At 40.4% G+C, this 26,317-nt stretch overlaps 2 protein-coding genes across 2 annotated transcripts in view; one reads left to right on the forward strand and one right to left on the reverse strand.

Annotated features, from left to right (window-relative positions):
• Positions 1-7,769, forward strand: part of LOC146273377 (V-set and transmembrane domain-containing protein 2-like protein) — a 20,886-nt gene extending 13,117 nt beyond the window's left edge. The window contains exons 2-4 of the mRNA XM_084704542.1: positions 5,828-5,997; positions 6,875-6,919; positions 7,197-7,769. Of these exons, the coding sequence (XP_084560668.1) occupies positions 5,828-5,997; positions 6,875-6,919; positions 7,197-7,511 (530 nt within the window). The 3' untranslated portion in view covers positions 7,512-7,769. The remainder of the gene's footprint in view (positions 1-5,827; positions 5,998-6,874; positions 6,920-7,196) is intronic.
• A 3,484-nt stretch (positions 7,770-11,253) lies between these two features.
• On the reverse strand, positions 11,254-23,349 carry LOC146273378 (protein-glutamine gamma-glutamyltransferase 2-like). The gene is given in 14 exon segments (XM_084705463.1): positions 11,254-11,815; positions 13,257-13,393; positions 14,686-14,846; positions 15,238-15,516; positions 15,646-15,885; positions 15,982-16,085; positions 16,295-16,430; positions 16,713-16,893; positions 17,621-17,749; positions 18,383-18,501; positions 18,858-18,947; positions 18,950-19,075; positions 20,282-20,461; positions 23,230-23,349. Coding segments are annotated over 14 exon segments (2,118 nt in total). The 5' UTR covers positions 23,315-23,349; the 3' UTR covers positions 11,254-11,664.
• Positions 23,350-26,317: the final 2,968 nt, after the last annotated feature.

Raw genomic sequence — 26,317 nt, forward strand, 5'->3', positions numbered from 1 at the left:
CAGCACGTTTATGTGTTTTGGGTTAGTAGCTTTGAAGGGAAGGGGTGGGATATTTAGGTTTGAATTATTCAGACTCAAGCCAAAATCATAAAACTTACATAACCTACCTCTAACCCATGTCAAAGGAAGCAAATATATTTAAATACATGTCCCACACAAACACCGTTGTCCGATGCATTCATTTTGTTCCAGTGATTCCCAAGCAGACAATGTGACAAACTAGTGTTCCTAAGAAGCTACACAATTCCAAAACTGGCTGTTGTACTCCATAACTTTGAGTATCAGTTTAATTGCTCGTGATGGAGTGTGATTGACATTTGCCTAACCCAAGAGACCCTTTAGCGGGTCAAATTGATCAAAATAGTAGTAGGAATGTGTTTACAATAAGGATAAGGCATATCAAATGCCTCGGGTCTTAGGTATTGAATTGTTCACTGCCATGGAACCGAAGAAGAACATAACATCATTGATATTCCCCAGTGTACTCATGGCTGTGTTTGCAGGCAAACAGTCTCATCCAAAGACGTTGAACGTGCTGTCAGTGGCTACAGTAACATAGAGAGATGATGCGTTTCCCGCCTCAGCACTGTTACGGGGAGTGTTGTCCTGTCCCTCTCTGTCCTTCTTTCCCCCCTCAGTACCCCTCTCACAAATGAGGCCACTGCCTGGCATAGTGCGGTGAACCATTGAGGGCACCACTCCGGGGAACCTAGTCAGGCGCTGTTGACCCATCGCCCACCCCTCCTTTCCTCTTCCTCTGCTCCATCCTCTCTTCCCTCCGTTTTTCCACGGCCATCACCCTCGGGCTCTGCGCCACCGATCCACAGGCACGGTGGAATATCAATGACATATTTGGGATCTTTCTCTCCTCATCAGGCTTAAAGATCCCCGAGTCTTTTTTTTCTTTCTTTTTTTTATCAGCAGGGGCTCCCTGAAAGAGGATTATTTAAATAATAGAGATTGAGAATAGAGCTCAGAGCTGTCTCCATTTACTTCCTTATCACCTTTGATATTCTCTATGATGCCTTAAAGGAGTAGTTCATCCAAAACATCAGAGTCACACACAGACTGTGTTTTGTCATTTTGACCATTGTCATCTGAAACCATCAAACATCAGGCATCAATCAATTTTTGAGGGATATTTATTCAGTGTATGTACCCACACACTTTGCATTTTGGTAGCAACCAACATTACATTGTAATGTTCGGACTGGAGTCTGTGTATAACAGGACTAATTGTATGCTCTCCTATTATTTAAAGTATACAAGGTTGGAAGATATCTGGTAAATACTATTTAGATGGATTATTCATGGAAAGCACTGTTAAATTCCCAAGCTAATGGCAAATCCTCAATTTAGTTTTTCATGCATTTCTATCTTTGCGTTGAATATTGAGCTGGTTGAGCTGGTGTTTGTTGTGGCTCGATCTCAGTTATTTAATCAAGAAGCTCCTCCAGTATATGTTATTTATATCTCAGTCATTTTAAAGCTGAATGTAATAACAATTAAACCAGTGGGGTTGGAGTCATGCTGATATCCTCCTTTCATTTCCTGTTGAGAATATGAGGTCTATTGAACTGACATGACTTTGAAGATAACAATGATCTCTCGGCTTCAGATGATATCTTTATACTGTGATATACTGATATGTCCTGATTTGTGTTGCTTATTGTTTTAGAATATATGGACTCTGAATACTGTAACCTAAATGCTTGAGAAAACTGTTTTGTGTTCATGGACAGTCAAGTCAGGAATAGCCTGATAAACGTTAAGCTTAAAAACTTCCCTCACAGCACTACTTTTGAGAAGGCATTACCAAGTTTTTCATCTCAAATAATTAAACCCTGCACTACCCCAGAGCATAATACAGCTTCTGACAATAATTCTCTATTGTTAAGTACATAGTCCTATAAAATCTATACACGGGAATAGAGAAGGACCTTTGTGATATGACTGTGGAAATCAATGGGGTGTCATGACTTAACAACCTCCTACAGTGTGACCTCGGGTCTAGGTTTTACACGACGTCAAGCAACCACAAAATGTACCAACCATGCACATCATTTCACAATTCATTAACTTCATGATTTGTTGTGAATAAAAATGATTCATGCAATACTAGACAAGCACACTGCCTTTGGATGAAATTGCCTGTTATATGATCATCTGTGGATCCAGAGAGCTGCATGTACTGTATGCCTTGGGGTTTCCCTCAGCTGTCATTGTGTGTTCATGTACCTCTCTCTAAAGACTAAGTTATCTCCATGGCCAGATGTTGAAATCAAGCTGTTGCGTGACAGTGTATGACAAGGTCAGGTTTTGTTTACTACCTAGTAGCTGGTAGCGACATGTCAAATTTGGCTTTTAAATAGAAAAAGATTGCGTTCCATAATCAAATGTAGGATACGGTATAGTACAAAATAAACCGGAAATAAACCTTCCGTACCACCACCGGTTTGACTGTCTGAATAAACGCTGGACTCGCTGGACTTTGAGTACCTTGAAAAGCGCAATCAAAATGTATTATTATGATTATTATTAGTTCCAAACCACACAGCCCACTAATACTGTGTTCTTCAACTTGATTATCGTCCATGTGCCAGTTATCCTAATTGTTTCAGTATCTTTTCTTGAGGCTTCTTCCTCAAACACCTCGGTGAACGACACTTCCTCTGACTCTTCTTCGGTGTGTAAACAAAGCACCGTCCATTTCTTTATCTCTGCTAGACTCCTCTCAGGCCGTACGTGCAGACGGACTAACTCCGTGGTGGCGTTGTCATAAAAGGGATTAAGGACAAATTAGCAATGTGTTTTAAGGAGTCTGGTTAAGAGGATTTAGACAGCGGTTCTTTATGGCCGCTGCTAAGGGATAGATAAGGGGATATGGAGAAGCTGATGTCTCTATTCTAACCTCGTCTACTTCAGTCCCACAGTGGGATTAGAAAGGATGGCCACCAAGTGACACTGACTCAGCTGAAATACCTCACATGAGAAACTGACAGTGAAGGACAGTGCTGGAGCAATATACGCAGTGTGGGACTATGGAAGCAAATCGTGACCAAAATTCAAATGAAATTCCAGAAATGCTTTTTCATTTTAAGAATGTGGCTGCATTATTTGACTCATAAATAAAATTAGTAATCAATCATCCTATTTGCATTTTAATTTTCTTCTTTAAGACTGCTCATTCTTTCACTTAATTAAAATGAAAACGAAAAAGACATTTGAAATGTAATTTTCAAAATATGCCCCAGCAAATAGATACCAAAATTCTATTTGAAATGTAAAATTCGAAAATGAAAATGCATTTCCAGAAATGCGTTTTCATTTTAAGAACGTGGCTGCAAAATCGTGACCACAATTCAAATTCAAATGCATTTGTAGAAATGCTTTTTCATTTTCAAGAACATGGCTGCAAAATCGTGACCACAATTGAAATTCAAATGCATTTCCAGAAATGCATTTTCGTTTTCGTGTTCTGCCCGCAAAGAACTGCCCATAATTCGAAAACGAAAATGCATTCTGAGCGGCGCAGCAGAGTGACGTCAGTAGCCTCTCTTTTTCAGCTACCTGCTGACCGAGCTACCCATCTTGTTCGGTAGGGGGCGGTGTGCACATACGCATTGCATTACATGACCAAATTTGCCTAGAAATTGACTGAATTGCCGGGTATTTAGAGGACGCATCACAGATCATGGCGCTCCCTCAAATTGTGCATACACTGATAGAATTAGCTGAGCTGGTAGAAACTAATAATATATCTGAGTCTGATGCCCGTGACCGAGTAGAACAAACGGAGTTGCTAGTTGCTTGAGGAAGACCCAGATCATCTGGGATAGCACACATACTTCTTGCCGACGTCGGCCCGATGTGTATAAGATACGTCGGCAAGATGAAGTATGGAGATAGTTGGTATTTGATCGAAACTGACTTCCAGATGATGTGTGGACGATGAATCAAATCACACCCGGCCGCACTACATATATATTCTGATAGATAACTCCTTATATGCTGTTAAATAGGCTATGTTCGATCTCTCAGAAAGCAAATATTTCACTAACCATAACCGATATGAAATGTCACTTAGCAAATGAATATAGCTTATAGGCTGAATATTGACTTTGATAGGAATAAGGAGACAATGAAAAATATGCTTGACCATCCATAATTGGCTATTAGCAATACAGTACTTGATTCAACCTGGATTTTCTGTGTGGGTATTATAATTAAGAGACACAATTGAAGTTCATGATTTTATATCAGGCTGGATGTTGATGGCATCAAGCTCTTAAAAGAACTCCAACACAGAAAAGAAAACAACGAAACATAAATATATAGGCTATAGCTTTGCCAGTTGTTCCACGTCTTCCATCGGTCTCCGCCGCCCTCCGAGTCTGTCTCGACTCACTTGGTAACAGTAACTGCCGATTTTGGCAAAGGAGAAGACACAAGTGTTTACAAGTTTCATAAGCACTTGCTCAATACTGTTCCTCCAATGAGCAACTGAGCTTGTGTTCTGAGGTAAAGTTCGGTCGTTCTGAAATCGTCTGCTTTTCCCTGTGAAAGCAAGCTGTTTCACCTTTGGCCTATTTCAGACAAAATCTGAATTTCCGCAATCTGAATCTGAATTTCAGCAATCTGAATTTCAAGAATCTGAATTTCAAGAATCTGAATTTCAAGAATATGAATTTCAAGAATATGAATTTCAAGAATATGAATTTTTGAAATGTGTATTTTTGGATCAAATAATTCCGTTTAATTAAATTTGGCATACAAATAATTCAGAAATTATATATTAAACAGCAAAATATTTCAGTTTTATGAAATTCGACACACAAATATTTCTTAACTTTCATATTCAAATTCAGATACCTTTGTCAGCTTTAGCTCCATACACTTTGTACATCTTTACTGTATTTCCCCCACACATAGCATTTCACTCCACTCACTTTCTTCCAACGTCAGAACCACACACCCCTGTCACAATAAAAGCACACAAGAAAATACCTTACAAGTATCAGCACAATTAGAGGGAGCGCCATAATCTGTGATGTGTCCTCTAAAGACTCGGCAATTCAGTCAATTGCCCGTCAAATGTTGTCATGTAATGCAATGCGTATGTGCACACCGCCCCTACCGAACAAGATGGGTAGCTCGGTCAGCAGGTAGCTGAAAAAGAGAGGCTACTGACGTCACTCTGCTGCGCCGCTCAGAATGCATTTTCGTTTTCGAATTATGGGCAGTTCTTTGCGGGCAGAACACGAAAACGAAAATGCATTTCTGGAAATGCATTTGAATTTCAATTGTGGTCACGATTTTGCAGCCATGTTCTTGAAAATGAAAAAGCATTTCTACAAATGCATTTGAATTTGAATTGTGGTCACGATTTTGCAGCCACGTTCTTAAAATGAAAACGCATTTCTGGAAATGCATTTTCATTTTCGAATTTTACATTTCAAATAGAATTTTGGTATCTATTTGCTGGGGCATATTTTGAAAATTACATTTCAAATGTCTTTTTCGTTTTCATTTTAATTAAGTGAAAGAATGAGCAGTCTTAAAGAAGAAAATTAAAATGCAAATAGAATGATTGATTACTCGTTTTATTTATCCGCTCAGTCAAATTCTCTCCATCTCCAAAGCAAAAGACCAAAATTCTGCAATGGTTGTCATGTCAACAATGTGCTTTTGACTCAACTTAAAAATCAGTCTCTCCCTGGGTATGTTCAACCTATCAGCCTTTTTGATATCTCTCTCTGTCTCTCTCTGTCTCTCTGTCTCTGTTTCTCTCTCTGTTTCTCTCTGTCTCTCTCTCTGTCTCTCACAGCTCTCTTCACAGAGGTCCCGCATGACATTACGACACAGAGTGGACAGGAAGTGGAGATGGCCTGTTCATTTCGAGGCGCTGGCTCTCCCTCCTACTCCCTAGAGATCCAGTGGTGGTACATCAGGAACCACCGAGATTGGCCCCAGAAGCCTGCTTGGACCACCAATCAGGTGAGCTGTTGGGAAACACATGACGTGCGGGGTCAGATTGGGGGTGTTCTTGAGTGACAGTCAGTCGCACTTGCATCTGTTTGTTTCCTGTCTTGTGAGAGAGTTATTATTTAGGCCTTTGTTTGATTCTGTCGTTTCAAGTCTTTGGTCAATTAACCATTTGCAAGATTTTTATGGCAGATGTCTGTCAATCTCATAAACTGTAATTGTAGTTTCAGCATACTCTTTACTGTGTCTGCTTCTGAAATTGAATTCACCATCCTGAATCCATTTATCTTTTGAAGAAGGAAGGCTGCAACATTTTCTTATCGCCATGCTACTCTACAAAGAGACTGGTTACACTTCTGTGGACAGGACTGAATGGCCCAAATCTACATTAGCTTAACAGTCCAATACAGCAGGTAGAGGAAATACAACATTAGCGGTAGCACCAGGCCCTCGGGCAGTGGAAAGGAATGGATAATTGCTGATTAGCATTCTTAGCGCTATGGGAGCAGGTTGCCTCTTCCCCAAAGAGGGGGAATACAGAGCCCCCTGTTGAGCTTCTAGACACTATAATTGGCACTGAGGAAAAAATAGATTTTCAAAACCTGTTTTATGCATAATTAGTGCCTATTCCCAAAAGAATACCTTACCCTACACGGCCACACACACAAACTCAGACACACTCACGCAACACAACCTCACAGTGCCGAGAAATAGCTCCTAGCTACAGCAGACACAACTACAGATATATTATACATGCTTGAATTTGTTTGTTGACCACGACGGCAAAGCCTAGCTGCTGGAGAACAGGAGCTGCTTTTCAAACTTCTGTCATGTAGGTTGTGTAATTCTAGTGGGTAGTTGTTTACCTGTATGTGTTGATTCCGTCTAGGTGGTGCCCATGGAAGAATTGTCAAAGGATGCTACTAAAATAAGTGTGAGTGGTTTGCCTGTGAACTGTCTATTAGGTTATAAACTATCTAAAAGGCTGAGGAGAACTAATCTATTAACACAGCTTACTCTTGACACAGTAATTATAACTAAATGCCTGCACTAATGTGCACCATGTGCTCAATACACTTTTAATTAACATTTGATACATTTCTAATGAACTTTGTTACATTTTTTGTAATGAATGGTACAAATACTGCATGCATAATGAATTGGTTTTCCAACTTGAATGCAATTGGCCTATTAATGTAATTTGCTTGTAGGTGGTGAAAGTGGCAGGGAGCAACATCTCCCATAAGCTTCGTCTCTCCAGCGTCAAGCCGTCAGACGAGGGGACGTACGAATGTCGTGTCATCGACTTCAGCAGCTCTGTGGCACAGCACCACCGGGTCCGGGCCTACCTCCAGGTGGAGGCCGAACGAAGCCAGGGTCACGGGTCGGCGGACACCCAGGCTCAGGAGCACCGGCACAAGGGACAAGGGAGCCCGGCACACCCCCACCAAACAGAGGCTCGGGAACTGAAGAGGCGATCGGCCGATGACAGCAACACTGACTGCACTGAGAGCTGTGTTCTTTAGAGAGCTGTGTTCTTTAGAGAGCTGTGGGTGCTTTAACACAGTTTTGCAGGGGAGATGAAGAGTGCATGATCCCGATAATCTTAAGAAGGATGGTTATTCTAAACATCTCGAGAGGCCTGGATGAAAAAAAATACACCTGAACCTTTTTTCCTCCAGTTCAGTGCTTATTTATTGATACGTTTGTCTGTCTGTTATTTATGGTTGAATTGTCAAAGGCAACTGAGGGCATGGTGGTGTTCTCTTTGTTAATAATGTAATGTTATTTATCATAGTTTTGAGTTACTGTTTTTTGTTGATCTGGCCTTTGCTGGCCAGAGAATGAGTAAGTGATTGTGAGATCAGGTTGCTTGGCTGATCTGCACGGGCCAGGGATTTGTCTTGGCAGATAGCACGGGGGTGGGGGGTGGGGGGACTCCTTATGGATGATAGAATGTAAAGAAGTATGTGATTCTGTCAGAGCTCCGTAAAAATATGTTTTTTTTTTCGGTGACATCATGCTTTCAAATGCTTTATTTATAAAGGGTCTTTTGTCAAAACACAGGCCTATGCCAAAAAGCTGTAGAGCTTTGTTGTAAATGCTTTCTAAAGGAGAATGAATTAATACAGTTTAGTTCCATCTTTGTGAAAGGAGTTTTAGAAGTCGTCCTTTGTTTCACGTATTTTGCTTTGATGTTTTGAAAGACAAAAGATCTGTAAAATGGTGTACCTTTCTAAAACACTTCTAGAATGTTCAACGAAATCCAAGCGTATGCCTTCATTGCATTCAACAACTTGTATACTGTCTTCACACTGTACACGTACCTTTCCTATCAGCACTATAAACACAATGTATTTAGTGCTAATTAACCAAATGAGTCATAGAACACAACAAACAAGTATGTTAATCCTTGCTTTATGTTAATGTATTCTCAACTAGCATTGGGGCTCAGCCACAGTTTTTCATTGCACTAAACTCTACAGTATATCATGTTTCTCTTCTTGACTGTGTTTGTTCTATTATCTAAGTGCTACTGTTTAATATCTATTCTGTTAAATACATTCATTTGGTGGGAAAATATCTTTGGTCTTTTTTGGTGAGCATTTTGTCAGTCTACAAAGGACTGTCATGCATGTATAAATCTGTCTGTCAGATACAAAAAAAGACACTGAGGCGTCCTTGCTGTTCCGATTCAGTTGGATCTGAAAAAGCAGTGTACCTGTAAAAGACTAGAGTTCTTGAAAGGCATGTTAGGGAGTTATGTGCTTCAGTGTTACTGTCTTGTTCACTGCGAAACAGGTTGAAAAGGTTCTGCAGAAGTTGTATGACTCATCCGCAATAGTTTATGCATTTAGCTTTCTGCTCATGCCACAGCCCTAAAACAACTTCGCATATTTCGTATTTTCAACATAGTCAATAGATTAAATTATGGCAGCAGGATATTCTTGGATTCTAAACATTAAATACTCAAAAGTAAACCTGAGCAATCTGCCAGGGATCTGGCAAAGATTCAAATCTTCACAGAGATTTTTACACAGAGTAAGTATGTATAAGTGGACTATATTGCAAATGAACCCTGTGAAGGACTTGTGTCACACACACTTCTCATCACAGTTTTTGGACCTGACACTTTTCACCTCTTTAAGTCCACATCAATAATGGTAATAATGTTCAATAGCATACAGAAAGGGACGTTGATGTCAAAACGCTCCAACCTACCGTAGTCTAGATGGATCTAAAGTGTGTGTGTGCGTGTGTGGGTGGGGAGGGGGGCCTAATGGGTTAAGGGGCTTTAAGTCTCCCCCTAGTCATTGTCCACATGGGTTCAATTCAGAATTTAAATCTTAAGTATCTTGGTGACCACCACTGTGTCTGGTAAGGAACATTGCTGCTCAGTGCAACGTCAATTACAACAAGTTGGAGAAAGGCAGTGCACCCCCCCCCCCCAATCCTCCCCAATCCATCAAAGGTAAGAACATACTTTCTGTACACAGCCTGCAACTAACTTAACTGTTTTCTCAAATTTACAACACAGACACAATTCTTGTTAGTAAAATAATACTGAACCACAGTATCTGAGAGTCGAAGCTGAAAGTGCATAACTCACCTTGCTGGCTTGTGTTTTGTTCTTAGTTTTTAGGTACGTAGTGTTACACTGCTGCCACCTATAGTCCTGTCAAGGAAGTCTTAAGAACTTGCACAAGTCTTTCTGAACCAGCAGAGGTCCCCCATTGTCAACCCATCATTGGATTCAGCACTAAAAAGAAAAAGAAAAATGTAACGACAAGCGAATACTTTATTCCTCCTTTCTTTGCAATGATTGCTGATCTGGCAGTATTGGGCGGAAGAAAACACAAACAAAGAGGCCCTCATCACGGTCTATGGTTCCTTGTGTACCCCGCAATTTCACACTAGTATGTAACGTTGAACAAGCAACACCAAGCAAATACCATCTTAGCAGAACTAGGTCAGTGTGGTACTTTTCAGCATATCTGCAAATGCCCGGGGATAGAGAAGAATTGATAATGCAGTTCAGCTGCTAGGGGAGTATCACACTAAAAAAGGACATGCTGAAGGCGAGTCAGCCATCTCACGGCATTAGTTAAACACTAACACCTGCACCTTTTTTTACATAATATGTATCCAAACAATGGATCTGGCTTTACCACTACATTATTGACTTTCTCCGTAATACAAAGGTAAATCGACCCAGCTCCAAAGAACCAGACCATATGAAAAACAAGTCCTTGCATCCGTATGTTTAGAATGCATTTGTTCATATCCCCACCTGGATTTAATTTACTGCAGCTGCGAAAGTGGAATGCATTAGCAAATCACTCACAGGGTTATTCAATTTACAGGCTGGACTTTGGAATATGGAAGAATGCCTATACACTTCACCACACTAGTGTCTACACAACCACTAGAAACGACAATATTACCAGTATCAAGAGGCCCTAGGTGAATTAATCTACAGTAGTTAAAGTGTTTGTATATTCTTTGAAATAATTATATTATGATACATCCTAGCAAAACCATCTGTCCATTGGGTGTAGTGTTCTGTTTGGAACGAGTGCTTGGTGGATTTAGAATGATGCTGAGTTTAACTGAGAGCAAAGACTGATCATATAGGTACAGTTTCTTTCTTATAGATATCTTGGGTGTACTGGTGTAGCATACAGCAAACAGTCACAACATGGAAAATAACAAAATCATGTTATCATAGGACCCTCATCTATACCCTCCACATCTGTAGGTATGTGATGAGGGTTTTTTGTGTGAATGCTGTCACCATAAAACCACTGACTAGTGGATACGGTTGACTGAAGACAGAATATCTTGACTTTCGTATTACCAATGGATATGTTCACCAAGGGCAGGTAGTGACGGCAACAAGACATTTTCCATAAATTCTTTAATGATGTACTAATAACAGATAGATTCCCTTCCTCCGGGGCTGTGTCTCAACTTGATGGATTACCTCACTTGTTTCTACCTGTACTATGGCATTTCACTTCAGTTGTAACATTTTGGCATCATCACCCACTGCCAAAATCTTACCTCACTCACATAATTCACTATTTGTTGTCAAGAATGTTGAAGGGGAAACTTATGACAATGTCTCTTGACAGAAGTTCATAGTATGCGCAAATGATAACAACCTCTATCTTGTTGCATTGCCAAACTACTGTCTTTGATACAATATTTGCATGTGTATGAATGGAAATTTAGCTCAAAGCCAAAACATGTTTATTGCACAGACAATTTGTAAGTATAAAAACATTTTAATGTTCAGTACAGCATGAACAAAAAAATACTTGGGTGAATACATGGATTTAAGTACAATAAATCAATAAGAAAAACATTTTGGGTTATGTATCTATAAAAAACTGTTGGTAGTCTTTGCCAAAAGAAAGCATAATGTTTTGTGTATGTTCAGGCTTCTGGTTGATAGTATATTACAGTAAATGTACTATATTGCATATAAAAATGGAAAAAACAAACATACAATCTAATTCTGCCACATAGTAAGTCATTATACAATCGGCTTTGTCATATCATAGCCTTAACTGTCTATCATTGACCTATGCACTTTTTGTCAAGTGCTTTCTGTAAGTCGCTTTGGATAAAAGTATCTGCTAAATGAATAAATGTTATGTAAATGCAAGCAGAAGCCTATTTTCCGATGATAACGTTCCTGTAGCCTTTGACGTGACACAGTCTGTTACTGTCAAAGTCCACCACCAGTTTCCTCAGTCCCGAGTGGGTGGGGGTGAAGTAGATTTTGACTTTGGCGTCCTGCCCGGGTCCCACGGCAGAGTCAAGTCTGGTGGAAGAAGTCAATATTTATACATATCATTGATAACACACACTTTGTCAAACTTTTTGGGTCGCAGATGTTTAGACTGTTGGGTTGTTCAACTCCAGCTGGGACTTTGACGTTTGGTTTCTTGAAATAAGTAAGAAGCCACATCCAGGAAAGTTCTTGTGTGTTTTTGGGGGCATTTTCTCTTCATTGATTACAGGTAGTCCCTTTTAGACCCATGCTTAAATTATGTCATGGCTATGGCTGCAGTCATTCCCTTGTGTTTCCCTGGGGTTGATCTGTTCTCTTGTGCTTGTGCTTTCTGGCTTCCTGTTTTCCCCTGTCTCTGTCCTCTGTCTGTCTGTCTGTCTGTCTGTCTGTCTGTCTGTCTGTCTACTAGGTGAGTGTAATTCCACTCTCCACGTTCCAGACCACATCTTCCACTCCACCTGTTCCCCCCACACCCCTGTGGCACCTTGCAGTATACCTACTACGGCTCTCAATCTAATGACCACCAGATCTTTGTAACTCCTGTATTAGTCCCTACCAATAGTTAACTGCTGTTGCAGTATGACATCTGCATGCCTGTCTACCCAACCCTCCTACCTGGTTTGCCTACCGACCCTGTCTGACTTGCAAATCCAGCCCATTCCTCCTGCTTTGTCTGCTTGTCCACTACACCTCAATCCTTCATTGTAAACCCCTTCATTTGATTCCTTCGTCCTGTGTTGCGATCTCCTGTATTTAGGTCAGCTTGCTGCCCGTAGCAAATTCAAGTGGTTTTGTACTTATTCATATTCATGAATTGGGTTATTCTGTACCTATTCTAATGAAACAGGCCAGCTGTGAGAGAAAATTGGTAGAAAGATAGAGAAGTTTATTTTTATGCTTTCCCCAAATATTTCATTGAGTTTATATCATTTATCATTTTCATTTATATTTATCGCTATTTATAATTTATCAAATGTACGCCATCTATCATTGAGTTATTGAGAATCGTCCTTAATCCCTAAGTTTTATATATATAAAATGTCAGAAGTAGCTGGACAATTTTTAAGGCAACAATCTTCAATCTCTGCCTGAACTCCCATGAACTCCCATTTCTGCTTAATGAACTAAGTTGACTGGAAAGCTACATTCTGCCAGACTATCTAGGGGTTGGGTGGTGGTCCAAACACTTTATCATTGAATTATTAAATCTGGAGCTTTATGTTGTCGTCAATGCTTGATATATGATATATAAACATTGTCGGTGCCAGCTTGTTTGAGATGTGAATTGCCGTGTTATTTAGGAAGCTTTTTAGGGAGGCTGAAGTCAAATATTTTTTTTGTATACAATTAATTGTTGGTTGTTTAAAATGTACTAAACAGATACCTGACTTAAATGAAGTCTGTTCCTCTGCCGAGCCTTTGCTTTTTAAAACAGTGGGGTTTTTTTGTAACACAGGACGACCACTCCTACCTCTCAGTCAGAGAACGTCCTCCTGTCAGGTTGGCTCCCTCGATGCTGAAACAGCAGCCCTCCAGTGCTTCTGGCAGAGGGTTCTGCAGGGTGATCTCGGCTGCCAACTTCCGGTTCTCTTTGGGTTCTCCAAGAATCTGTCGAACAGGAAAATGTGTTGAAACCGACGTAAACGCCTCCCTTTTTGATACCTTGAACCCATCAACACCGCCATCCTGGGCCTCATCTCCAACAATAATGAGACCTTCGACAGAGCGGAGGTCAACGTCCTTGTCAACAAGGTGCCGGGACGACAACCTTTCTCTCTCAACGTCTGCAGGACTAAGGAGATGACCTTGGAGTTTGTGAAGAGGCGTGTCAGGGGTCAAACCCCCTTTCACATGGATGGAGCTGAGGTGAAGAGAGTTTCCTGTTTCAAGTTTAAGTTCCTCCGTGTGTTTATCAAAGATTACCTCTCCTGGTCCAGGCAGTCGGACGCGGGAGGAAATACTGCCTAAAGATGCCTTTACTTCTTATTCAGAAGTTTGGCATGTTAGGGTCAGCAAAACTCTCGGTCCACTTCTACAGGGGCACCGTTGAAAGCATTCTCACTGACTGATCATCACTTCCTGGTAAGGCAGCTGCTCTGCATCATTGGCTGCCAACTATCCTCCATGCAAGGCACACACAATGCATGAGAAAGCCCAGAAAGTAATACAAAAATACCAAGCTGTGGACTGTTCTAGCTGCTGCCATCTGGAAGACGGTGCCGTAGCATAAAGGCACTGACAAACAGATGCACATTTTTTCTCCCCAGGCTATCAGGCTGCGCTAACCCTAATCCCATTCAACAAACATATCCATCGGCACTTAATACTCATGCTTTATATTTATATACTTTGTTTGATGCAAGTGTATTTTTGCTGCTAGTATTTATTTGTTTGACCTGTGTTGAACTGTGCACATGATAAACAAGCCACTTTTGACTTTTGATATGCAGTTTTTGTTGGAGAGAGGCTTATCACTTTGAGGTCATTAGGTCATGCCAGGGATTTCACCTCAGTACACTTATAAAAAATGGTCTCAATTGTTCAGAGGAACAGGCATCAGTGAGTGATGATGACACTGACAGGCATACCATTTTAAAGTATAAACATGCATATCACCTGCTGTGCCTTGTAAGGAAACATTCTGTAAAAACCATATTTGAAATGTTGATATATAAGGTGTGACAGTAGGCTTAAGCTAATTCTATGGTTGGCTTGTCGTGAGAAGACATGGAGACAATGGGAAAAGCTCAGCTACCCCGCAGCACTGTGTGATTGTCACGTGGTTTTGGGCCTCTTGAAGATGAATCTCCTACCAGTAGACACTGAGGCATGCTTTGCAGAAAAAGCATGTCTTTAGGACTTACTTGCCAGATGTGTGCCTGTTTGTCACTTTGACTTACTCTGACTTTGATCTCAGGGTTATCCAGAACAATGTTCCTCACTGCCATCACTGCTTCTCTGGTGCTGTAGTCTATGAGAAGGGCTGCCAGACGAATGAGGTTGTCCTGAGTGAGTGCGTCTTTGTACTTGGAGTAGTTCAGTCGCAGAGGAACTCTCCTCTCTGGAACAATACAGTGGATAAGACACAATGCTTTATTATGCAAATGCATATATAACACAGACAGACAGATACACAGGCATGAGACCCACAAAAAAGTTTGCGTGGTTATTCATGTGGGAACTGCAAGGTCAGTTCCATTCATTTTCCATAACCCTGTCCTTAACCCTATCCTTAACCCCAAATTCTAACCGGAATCCTAAACCCAACCCTAACACCTATCCCTAAAACGTTCCCTAACCCCAAACCTTAATGTACTGATGAATTCAAACACTGATCCCAAACCCCCAAGAAATAGAATTAGAACTTGTGGTGACCAAGACAATGGCCCCACAAGTTCACTTTGTCCTTGTTTTTTCCTTGGTTAAACAAGACCAAACACACACACACTTACCTCCTCCTGGTGACAGCTTGACATTAATTACGTTTTTGTATCCACAGTTTTCGCCCAGAATTCCATTGTAGGATACAGCTCTGGAGCCAAACACGAGACGGCACTCCTTGTCGACAGACGTGTTGTTGGTAACCAAAGCGATCACGTCAAAGTCGCAACCCTTTAACATGCTCTCGGTGACCTTGATGGTGACGTGCAGGCCTTCATACTGTCCTTGCTGCGTCAGAAGTTTGTTCTGATGGTCGGCTTTCTTGAAGGCTTCCCTCTCCTCCTCCGATCCTGGAGGTGAATCAGAGGTCATCAGTCACTCTCTGTCTCAGGCCATACAGGACTGTCATATGACATTTAATGTCATGTTGTGGAACATGTTTTCGAATTGCATTTCATCAAAGCCACAATGCCTCGTACCTTCAGGATACTTGTACAGATGTGTAATGTCCTCCCTCCTGTCGCTCCCCACGCTCTTTGTGCTGATCCTCTGACCGACTAGAGAGGAGCCGATGATCTTCTCTATGCTGCCGTCCTTTTTCTTCATGAAGGTGACAACGTCGGCATTGACCTCCGCGAACACAAAGGGGCCATCGTATTTGAAGGTGAGCTCGCCTTCCTTTATTGCTTTTAGCGGGACCGGGCCACAACAGTAAACCCCTAAGACAAGGAACAGGACATGAAAGGGAAGGGGTTTTCTTCTTCGAACTTGGTGCCTTCTTTAATGTTCTGGTCATGGCTCCTTTCAAAGCTTACCTTCACTTTTTTCTTGAGGAGTAGGGTCACTTGCCTGCCAGCCATCGAAGCCCGGCTTGAGGTCTGGTCTGGTCATCCAGCTCTCAACCCAGCAGTGGTAGTTCCTAAATACACACAACCAGAGACACCCTTTCATCAGTTCCAGATGGCTAAAGTAGATTACTCTGTTCAGCATCTAGACTTTCTTCATGGTAGACAACCATTTCCAGATTCCAGAACTATTTCTCTGGCACACCTGGCTAGTCATTCATCACTGCTAGAGTTGAGGTTAAAGGAGAAATTTTGTTTTTTTAGGAATCCATTTTGTCCTCACCAAATCATGTCTCTGGACTTCTGGATAGGCTCTCCATCTTCATCCACATACCGCTCAATTACAAGGTTGCTGTTGGTGTCATGAGCTGACAAATAGTTGGTGATTACTCGGCAGGGGATACCTAGGGCTCTGAAAACTGTTGATTGGAAAATAAAGAATGCAGAAAGAATTATGTACAGTGAATAATTTATTTGTGGAAAGTAAAAACATCTCTAAATTGATAGTACTATTTGAATTCATCATGAAACCAGACATGGGTTACAAAGATTGATCATTATTGTACTTGACAGTAAATGAGTTGTGACTGCCTCACAGTTTGCACTCATGCTTTGAGTGGGTGAACACAGAAAAAATAAATGAATAGTCACATACTGTACAGTAAGATTTTTTTAAAATGGACCCAAAATAATGTGTTTACCTGAGCAAGCCACTGCCGCAAAAACCCAACACTGGCCATAGCGTACAGGCTGGCAGGCGCTGGTGTCCCAGTTCCTGAGGATTTCCACACTGCCCTTCCAGGACATGGGGCTCACCCCTCCATCATAGTCATCAGTCCACCTTCCCAGTAGAACCCCTTTGTCGTCATCATTGCAGTTCACCTGAATGATCCAGACAAGGAAAGTCAACAGCATTCTTCCTCCTGTGGTTTGGTTTTATGACTGAATGTGATGCTGTTTGGGATTCCAGGGCAAAGCGTCAACTTAGAAAGTCTTTCAATTGACATTGAGAGTACGTTAACTACCATGTACATAGCTATATTAACAACACTGTTGTTACATTGGAGCTGTTGTGTAGCGAGCCGATCCTCGTTTAATTGAGAGTTCTGGTGCTGCAGCAAGATGTGACATGATGTGAGATGTTGTGAGAATGTGAGTATTACAAATGTTTGCTATAGGGGCGGGAGAGATAGTTCACAATTACAGTTCAGCGTTTTCCCCCCAATTTAAACTTGGGGAAGGTCGGTTTTCCAGAGGAAAGTGAATTTTTACCCTGATTTGTTTTTGGAAACACAACCTTCAACTGCTCTTTGCAATATCCATTTACCCTTTATATCCCTCTCCATCCGTGCCATTTAAAGAAATGACCATTCTTTAGTACATACAATGATTTTACTATAGGTAAAGCTACATTTTGTTGTTACGTGGTAGTTAAAGTAACCTTCATGTAAAGTGTTGCCAGATTGCTAAATTTGCTCAGTGTACTTTCCCAAATGATCCACTGTAATACTGTCCTTAAATAACCTTCAAGCTGCCCTCCCCAGAAGGACATCCACTTACTGCAACCCAGCACAGACATATTAGGAATCAACTTCTCTGTGTTTCTCACCATGGCACTCAGCACTCTAGAGACGTAGATGGGGTTTCTCCTGCCCGAGCTGTCTTTGCCTGGATTACGGACGTATTTAGGGTTCACATCCAGAATTCTGAGACAGGCGTCCAGAATCCCTGACTCAAACTGCAAAAGCAGACAAAGACTTGACGGGTACATTGAGATTTCGTAATGTTTATCCAAGTGTTATGAAAAGCATGTGAAGGAAGAGAAGAAACAGGAAAGAATGATAGGAACGGTTTCTCCAGGATACCATTTGGAATAACAACAGGTGTTTTATATATATATATATATATATATATATATATATATATATATATATATATATAAATCACATGCTGTGCATGCTCTCACTTGAACTTATGTAACAATTTGATAGGCCAACTGAAATGGATCAGCCAATTACATAAGATTAAAGTCTTTGAATCAAATTATTGTTGGGATCTGTAACACATTAGATCCACTGAGCCTCCAAAATGTCTCATCCAAGACACACCCACTGCCAGTCCATTTGAACCCACAACACATTTTAAAGTGCGTGAAGGCCATGATATTTGTAGTTAGTTTAGGTTCAGAAACAACAGTAGTTAAAACTGTTTATACAATTATATCATATCATCTGAGTTAAAACAGCCTTCATTTAGACAAAGCTTAATCTACATTCAAAAGCCAAATCTTTATTACCACAGTGACGGGGAGCAGGTTTTTTCTCCACAAGGAGGAAGTTTATAGCGATAAGAGCTCTGTTGGTTTTGGTACCTGGCCAAAGTTCCAAGGTGTACCAATAGGGTGTTTGGAACTGCCTCTAAAGATGATTCCATCCTGAGACAAGACATACTCCCTCAGTTGTTCCTCACTCTCCATGTGAACCACATCCCCTGTTGCCAAGAGACATAAAAAAACAAAGAAACGTTTAGGAACTGCATGTACCAAGTCCTCTATGGAAAAGTATAACCTTCCAAATGTTGCACCTGTGCAATGCCAAAACTAAAGATGCCAAAAATCATGAATCATGAAGTTAATTCTCTATAGAAATAAATGCATGATGCAATGTCTTAGTTTCAAATACATATTAATCACTACAATTAATTTGACAACTTCTTTCACTTTGAGCCATCTGAAGCTTAAAACCATAGTGGAGACTCCCTCAAGCATTTCACATTCCACAGGCTAAAGATAAGGTTGCAAAAAGACAACTGGACCCATTCGTGGGCAGCAAGTCCTGTTTACCAACCTGAGCACCAGGGATTAAAGAGCAAGATGAACTCGATGCGCCCAGATCCTCCCAGGGTCAAGATGTAGCGCCCAATGGGCGCATCCGGGGGGAACAGATGGACAGAGCCACCACATCCCCAGGGGGACTGCTGACAGCTGCGCTCCAGCGTGAGGTGTCGATGGTCTCAGACAGATCGAAGGAGGCCCGCGTGCCATACTGATCATGGGGTTGGGGGCCTGGAGGACGAGTGGAAGGAGCGATGTAGGGGAAGGAGGAGGAGGAAAGTTGATGCAAGCAGACAGGGAAAACAGGAGAAAAACTGGTTGATGTATTTTTAGCAGACAAAATGGAGAGAAAAAAATCCCACAGGGTTCCTTAATCACTCCCAATGTTTGTCACACATCTGCAGTTAGTCAGGACAGAACATTCTGTGACCAACTCTATTAGTTCATGACTTGGTACTTCAACTTACTAGAAATTCGTTTTGTGTTACATTGGATATTGCTATCTTAGTGGGACACGTTTCCGTGTTGAGCCTTTTATTTCCTGTATTTGACTGAGAAATGAAAGCTGTGCAAGCCTGGATAATGCTCTGGACAACGGCCTCACCCTTGACATAACACAACATTAAAGGAATCTGTCCAAATGAAAATGTATTTTCAGACTTTTCCACGGTTTCTTTCTGGAAGTCAGGACACAAATGCTTTAAAGACAACATTTGAAGCTTCTAAAACATGCCGAATGTCAAATAACCCAGAATCTTTGTTTTCTTAGGCCTTGTGAAATAAGACATTGTTTTCTTGAGTTTAGGTTATGACAATGGACTGGTAAGGAGTAAGGGAACATGTTCAAGTAATAGTAATGTAGAGTCTCAGAGTTTCCAACTTCCTCTGAAACAGTGGCAGAGGTCACTAAGAATTGGAGCGAGTAACTACAGCTTCCTTTTCCTTACAAAAACACAAGGCTCTCAAGTCTCATCAAAGGTACGTGGTTCCTTCCCTATCAGCCTCAATATCACAATGGGCATGTTGGAAAACTCACAATGAACTCCATTAAGGCGTTTCCAAATCCCTCTTTCTAAGTGACACTGTTGACACTGTTTTACTTACATGAGCCAGGTTGTTTGGCCTTGACAAATTACCTCAGTGAATTGTGCAGGCCTTTTCCATATTAGGAGGTACTTTAAAGCTGCAATTGGTAGAATTATAAAATCAATTCAAAGTTGATAAACAACGTCTTGTCTGAACTTCTATGCTTACCCCCGGCTCGAGTTTGATTGAAAGTGGTTTATCAAAATAAGCCAATGAGAATGGTCCAAGTTGCTGAAGGGGATTGACTAAAACAGGGTTAGTGGAACACAATTGGCTGGAAAGATAGCAGACCTCTGGGATGGTGGGCTGTTACTACATTCAGACACATCCATGTCTTCTATAACATAATACCTGTCTCAACAAGGAGGCTTAGACTGCTGGCACCGGGCTGGTAGATCCCAGAGCTCAGGTGGAGGTTGATGGTGAACGGCTGTCCCCTCCTCACGATGAGACGATCAAAGCCATTGAGGTCGGTGCGGTGGTCCGTGTTGTTGAACTCGCACTCCAAGTCCCAACGGGCAATGTCCAAAGCTAAGGGCAATAAAGAGAGGACCAAATGAAGTGAACTCAGCGATTGTAGTTGTTTTATGTGTGGTGACACTGGTATTTCAGGGTAGTTAAGGTATGCAAAGACCCCCATCCAACATAACCTAAATATAGCTTTCCTCGCTCGTCAAGTTAGACCCCTAGCTACTAAAGGGAAATAAAACACATTCCAATTCCAGTATCGCAATGGTTACTTCTAGCTTCTAGAACTTGCTGTGATGCATGTGTTTTTTAATGCTATTCAATGTCTATATACTCAGCTTTCACAGCAAGACGGCTATGAGCAAAGTTCAAGTTCCAGTTTCATGTATTTGTGATATATTAAAATCTATTGTTTGTTACTTAGTGACTGTGTGCTTTAATATGGAGTAAAACAATACTCATGCATATGGTATAACATTGTGTGCATTTCAAATAATGCTGTAAAGTGTTACCAGACATCTGTAGCCTCCTGCAAATTGTGACTGAAAATCCTTGAAACTGAACAGTTTTACTGCTATAGCCTATGCGGGTGTAAGCAAATGTCACACCTACTCATTGCGACACAAACGTGAACCCTTTCATGGTTTTATGAATGAATTCCACAAGAGGGAAAGGCAGACAGTCAACTAGAAGGCAGACAAACACATTACAGTGCCTGTCCTTCTCCTCCTGGCTTGGAGTGACTAAACTAATCCCTTTCACGGAAATAAGACGTGAGGCTTTAAAGGGCACGCCAGTGTAAACACACACCATCCAGTATTTCTTTTGATTAGCTTGCCTGTACCTAAAGTTGACCCCTTTAACTCTCACCTGTGGGGGGGAATACACATCTACTGTGTGTGATGATGTTTGCTTTATCATTCTTTGGATTTAGTGGAACATCACTAGAGTATGTTTTAACTCACTAGCTTCAATGTCTACGTTGTGTACCTCAACCTCTGTTGAGATGAGCTCCCAGTTTACTTGAATTCAGTGAAGGTTTCTTTTTTATTAACATGAAAGCATTGGGTGAGTTGGATTGTACAGCCTTCCTGCAATATATAACATAACTAAGGTCCAGTTTTTTCCCCATTATCTAATAGGGCTTTAGACTACCATGTGCAAAATACTTAATCTGAAATGACATTAGCTGCATGTTTTACCTCTTGGTGCTGAAGATAAGTGTTTTTAAATGGATTCCAAGAGTCATTTGTTGCTTATCTTTCTCAAGAGAGAATTTTGGCAGGATGCCCGTTTTAGCTCACCACAAAGCTGCATGAGACATTTTTGTTCTCTCACACACACAAGAGACTGAAAAGAATTTAAAATCGATCTTTCATTGTTGGAACCTGAAGACCATTAGGCAGACCGATAGCAGATGTGGTAAGTCCAAACTTTTTTCTAATAAGCAAGGCAAGTTGTGGCTGTTACATCATTTTCTATGGACTCAAATATATATTTTTGGATTTCTCACATAGAATTATAAAAGTACTGTGTGTGGTAAATTTCATTTATGTGTGTTACATGCATTTAAAGTACATCTGTATTACTGCAGGAGTGAAATCACACCAAAAGGGATTCATCTGCTTGTAATGTCGTAAATGAAGGGACGAACAGGTTCAGATCTGTGTTGGTTTACCGCTCGTGGTCCTGTGCTGTTCTGGAACAACTCCCTCAGCATTGGTAAACACAAACATGTTTTGCTTCCTGTCTGCCAACCATCATTAGCACCATATGGCAAGAGAAAGGCAAGGCAAGAGAAAACTGCAATAAGATGACCAGAGGGCAAAAGCAGAAAGAAGCAGGTACAGAAATATCAAGTGAAAGTCACAGGAAGAACAAACACACTCAATGTTACCAAATTAACTAGATGATAATACATGACGTCTCTCTGTCTGACTCAGCTGTGAATGGACAGTGTTTTGCATGTTTTTCACAAAGTCTGCAATGTTTGTGTTTAACCACCCAAACTTCCTTGAGTGCAGCCATACAGTAACAGAGTAGGCTACTGTGTGCATGTGGTGTGACAAATAGTAACAAGGTGTCATTTCTTCTCCTTTTGAAAACTGGAAATGTAATGATTTTTTTTCAAACTGGATCTTAAGAAGAAGGCAGAACGCACAGTACAATTTGAGCTACTATTTACATCGAGAAAACGCCTGTGTCCTGTGAAAACAATTCACTTCCCCTCAAACGCCACAGCTCTATCAGCTGCAAAGAAGCAAGAAGGCATGGTATTGACAACTTCAACCACTTTCATGATGACAAAAATGTGTGTATGATTTTAATTCCATCATATCGTGCATCTCGAGAAATGCACGATATGATGGAATTAAAATCACACTTAATTGTGGGGGGTCTTCACAAGCACATTATGTCGGAGCATATTTTAGTTAGCCGCTTGTCTCTAACTCTCAAGAGTTGTGTTAAGTTGACGCAATGTTTTAAACATGCTGGCTGGCAGCTGACAACAGGGGTCTAGTTTAACTTTGAGGTTTGTGTTTTTCTTTTTTTATAAAGAATACCGGTCACAGGCCTACTTCCTTTTAAGGTTGTGTCACAGTTCTATTTTGTTAAGCATATCAACAATTGATCAATATTTTAGATCATGTCCAAAGCAAATGAACATGTACACCAGCAAACAGCGCCATATTAAATAGCTTTTACTAAAATAGACAAAAGGATATATCATATAATATACTGTATAATATACAGTATAAACGTATTAATGTCGACACACATAAAAAATGTAAACGTTTAAAATGTATAAAACGTTTAATAAAGATTCCTACCTTGAGTCATTATGTTGTGATGCAGTTCGCGGAGTGTAATGAAGACCAGCCAATCGTTCGCAGTGTTGTGCTTATGCCTGTGCATTTGGTATTTGTAGAGTCCAGCGTAAGAGGGTCGGACGTACCCCCACCCACACCCCTTTCACCCCCTCCCCTCATTTTCGGGGAAGGGGAGTGTCGACTTTAATTTCTCGTTCAGATCTGTGATAATCTGCGGTCATTGAGTCATTCTATAAAATCTAAGAAACATTACAGTAAGAGCATGCCGAATTATCACAAACCCATGTCAAACAAGTAACAGCTGGAAATGGCCAGGCAAAGTTCAGAAGCATACAGAAGTTAGGTTTTCAATGGGTTGCGTATACGGCAGTGATGGTATGAAATGGAAATACTAGCCTTTTTTAATTCGGTAATTTATTATCCCAATATATGAACATTTTTATTTTGAAAATGATTTTATTAGTAGTAAACAAACACCTTATCTTTTTTTATTATTTTTTACATTACTGGCCCAGGTGGAGGGCACTGTAAATCTCTTCAAAGGTATTGAAATAAGTATTTTTAATATGCAAGGCTACATTTAATGGGATACATAGTTTTTATGTTTTTAGAGTCTGGCTATCAGCGTGACATCAGGAAGCAGATCTAATGATTTACAATGCGGTTCTAATTAGGGCCAGATTTCTAACCCACACAGCTGAAAAACATGCAGTACTGTACTCCCAACCCTCTGTCTACAGTTGATGCAGTCCAGAATTTACTTCATATTACAGCAATGGTGGAGTCTACATGACTTAATTGAATAAATACACATTTTGGAGTAAGGCTTGAAATGACTATTTTAGCCAAAAAAACAGAAATAAATAATTAGGCACCGCTGGCTAAACCAATGAGATGCATTGGCCAGCTTTAATTCAGAATCAAGATTCGAAGCAAAATACCAAACATGATCTAATCAACCTATACATTCTGGAACTATTTTATTATATTTGATGCATTTATTTGAATTAATAATAATTGCCTGGTTTATATTCCATTCACATTGCTTATGCCAATAGCAGGATTTAAGTCATATTTTTAAATAAGTAAGAACCCGTTGGTCACTAAAGAGGGATTGTGTTGAACACATTTTCAATTGTTGAGCAGTCACCTATCCACATAGGATACACACAATAACAAATCATCAAGCCATTGTTCATCAGAAGATACAGAAGTTTATAGGCCTATTGATGTTTCACATCTGTTAGTGCTACTGGAAGATAAACCATTTTGCTTGTGTCAACACAATTTGTACACTCTAGATGAAACATAGCTATGTTGAGAAGAAGAAACGCAAAAAAGTGTCAGGCTTTGCCTTAGTAGGATGGATTTCGGTTAGCGACTTGTTCATCTACTTGTGAACATCTGGCATGGAACCGTTTCTTCAGGCTCTCTCGACATGCTCACAATGTGAGTTGACTAAAATCCCATGTTGTAAACCTGATTTCAAAACTCCAGTCCGTCTTTAGCTGTCTGTTTGCTTCTTCAATGCAAATTGAGAAACAATAAAGTTTTTTTAAACTTCAGGTCAAAGTCTACATACATAGGATGACAGAAAGTGACCATTTATGGAAAAATTTTCATGAGTTATAACTCATGGGTGGGACGTTTACCAAATGGAAGTGTCATTAGGTTGGAGAAAACAAAGGTATTTGTTTCAGATTTGAATCAGAAGTGTTCCCACAAAACAGTAACCGTTTCTTCAGGCTCTCTTGTGTCTCGTCATTTCCATCAAAATGGAAATGAAAGCCTCATTTTCGGGGAAGGGGAGTGTCGACTTTAATTTCTAGTTCAGATCTGTGATAAACTGCGGCCATTGAGTCATTCAATACAATCGAAAAAACATTAAGAGCATGCCGAATTATCACAAACCCATGTCGAAACAAGTAACAGCTGGAAATGGCCAGGCAAAGTTCAGAAGCATACAGAAGTTAGGTTTTCAATGGGTCACGTATACGGCAGTGATGGTATGCAATGGAAATACTAGCCTTTTTTAATTTGATAGTTTATTATCCTAATATATGAAAATTTGTATATTGAAAATGATTGTATTAGTAGTAAACAAACACCTTATGTGTGGTAAAATATAATTTATTTATTATTTTTTACATTACTGGCCCAGGTGGAGGGCACTGTAAATCTCTTCAAAGGTATTGAAATAAGTATTTTTAATATGCAAGGCTACATTTGCTGGGATACATAGTTTTTCTGTTTTTAGAGTCTGGCTATCAGTGTGACATCAGGAAGCAGATCTAATGATTCACAATTAGGTTCTAATTAGGGGCAGATTTCTAACCCACACAGCTGAAAGACATGCAGTACTGTACTCCCAACCCTCTGTCTACAGTTGATGCAGTCCAGAATTTACTTCATATTACAGCAATGGTGGAGTCTACATGACTTAATTGAATAAATACACATTTTGGAGTAAGGCTTGAAATGACTATTTTAGCCAACAAACCTGAAATAATTGGGCACCGCTGGCTAAACCAATGAGATGCAGGCCAGCTTTAATTCAGAATCAAGATTCGAAGCAAAATACCAAACATGATCTAATCAACCTATACATTCGGGAACTATTTTATTATATTTGATGCATTTATTTGAATTAATAATAATTGCCTGGTTTATATTCCATTCACATTGCTTATGCCAATAGCAGGATTTAAGTCATATTTTTAAATAAGTAAGAACCCGTTGGTCACTAAAGAGGGATTGTGTTGAACACATTTTCAATTGCTGAGCAGTCACCTATCCACATAGGATACACACAATAACAAATCATCAAGCCATTGTTCATCAGAAGATACAGAAGTTTATAGGCCTATTGATGTTTCACATCTGTTAGTGCTACTGGAAGATAAACCATTTTGCTTGTGTCAATACAATTTGTACACTCTAGATGAAACATATGTTGAGAAGAAGAAACGCAAAAAAGTTTCAGGCTTTGCCTTAGTAGGATGGATTTCGGTTAGCGACTTGGACATCTACCTGTGAACATCTGGCATGGAACCGTTTCTTCAGGCTCTCTTGACATGCGCACAATGTG

This window comes from Hypomesus nipponensis, chromosome 9, assembly GCF_054491055.1.
Source record: "Hypomesus nipponensis isolate SF chromosome 9, ASM5449105v1, whole genome shotgun sequence".
In the NCBI taxonomy this organism is placed as follows: domain Eukaryota; kingdom Metazoa; phylum Chordata; class Actinopteri; order Osmeriformes; family Osmeridae; genus Hypomesus; species Hypomesus nipponensis.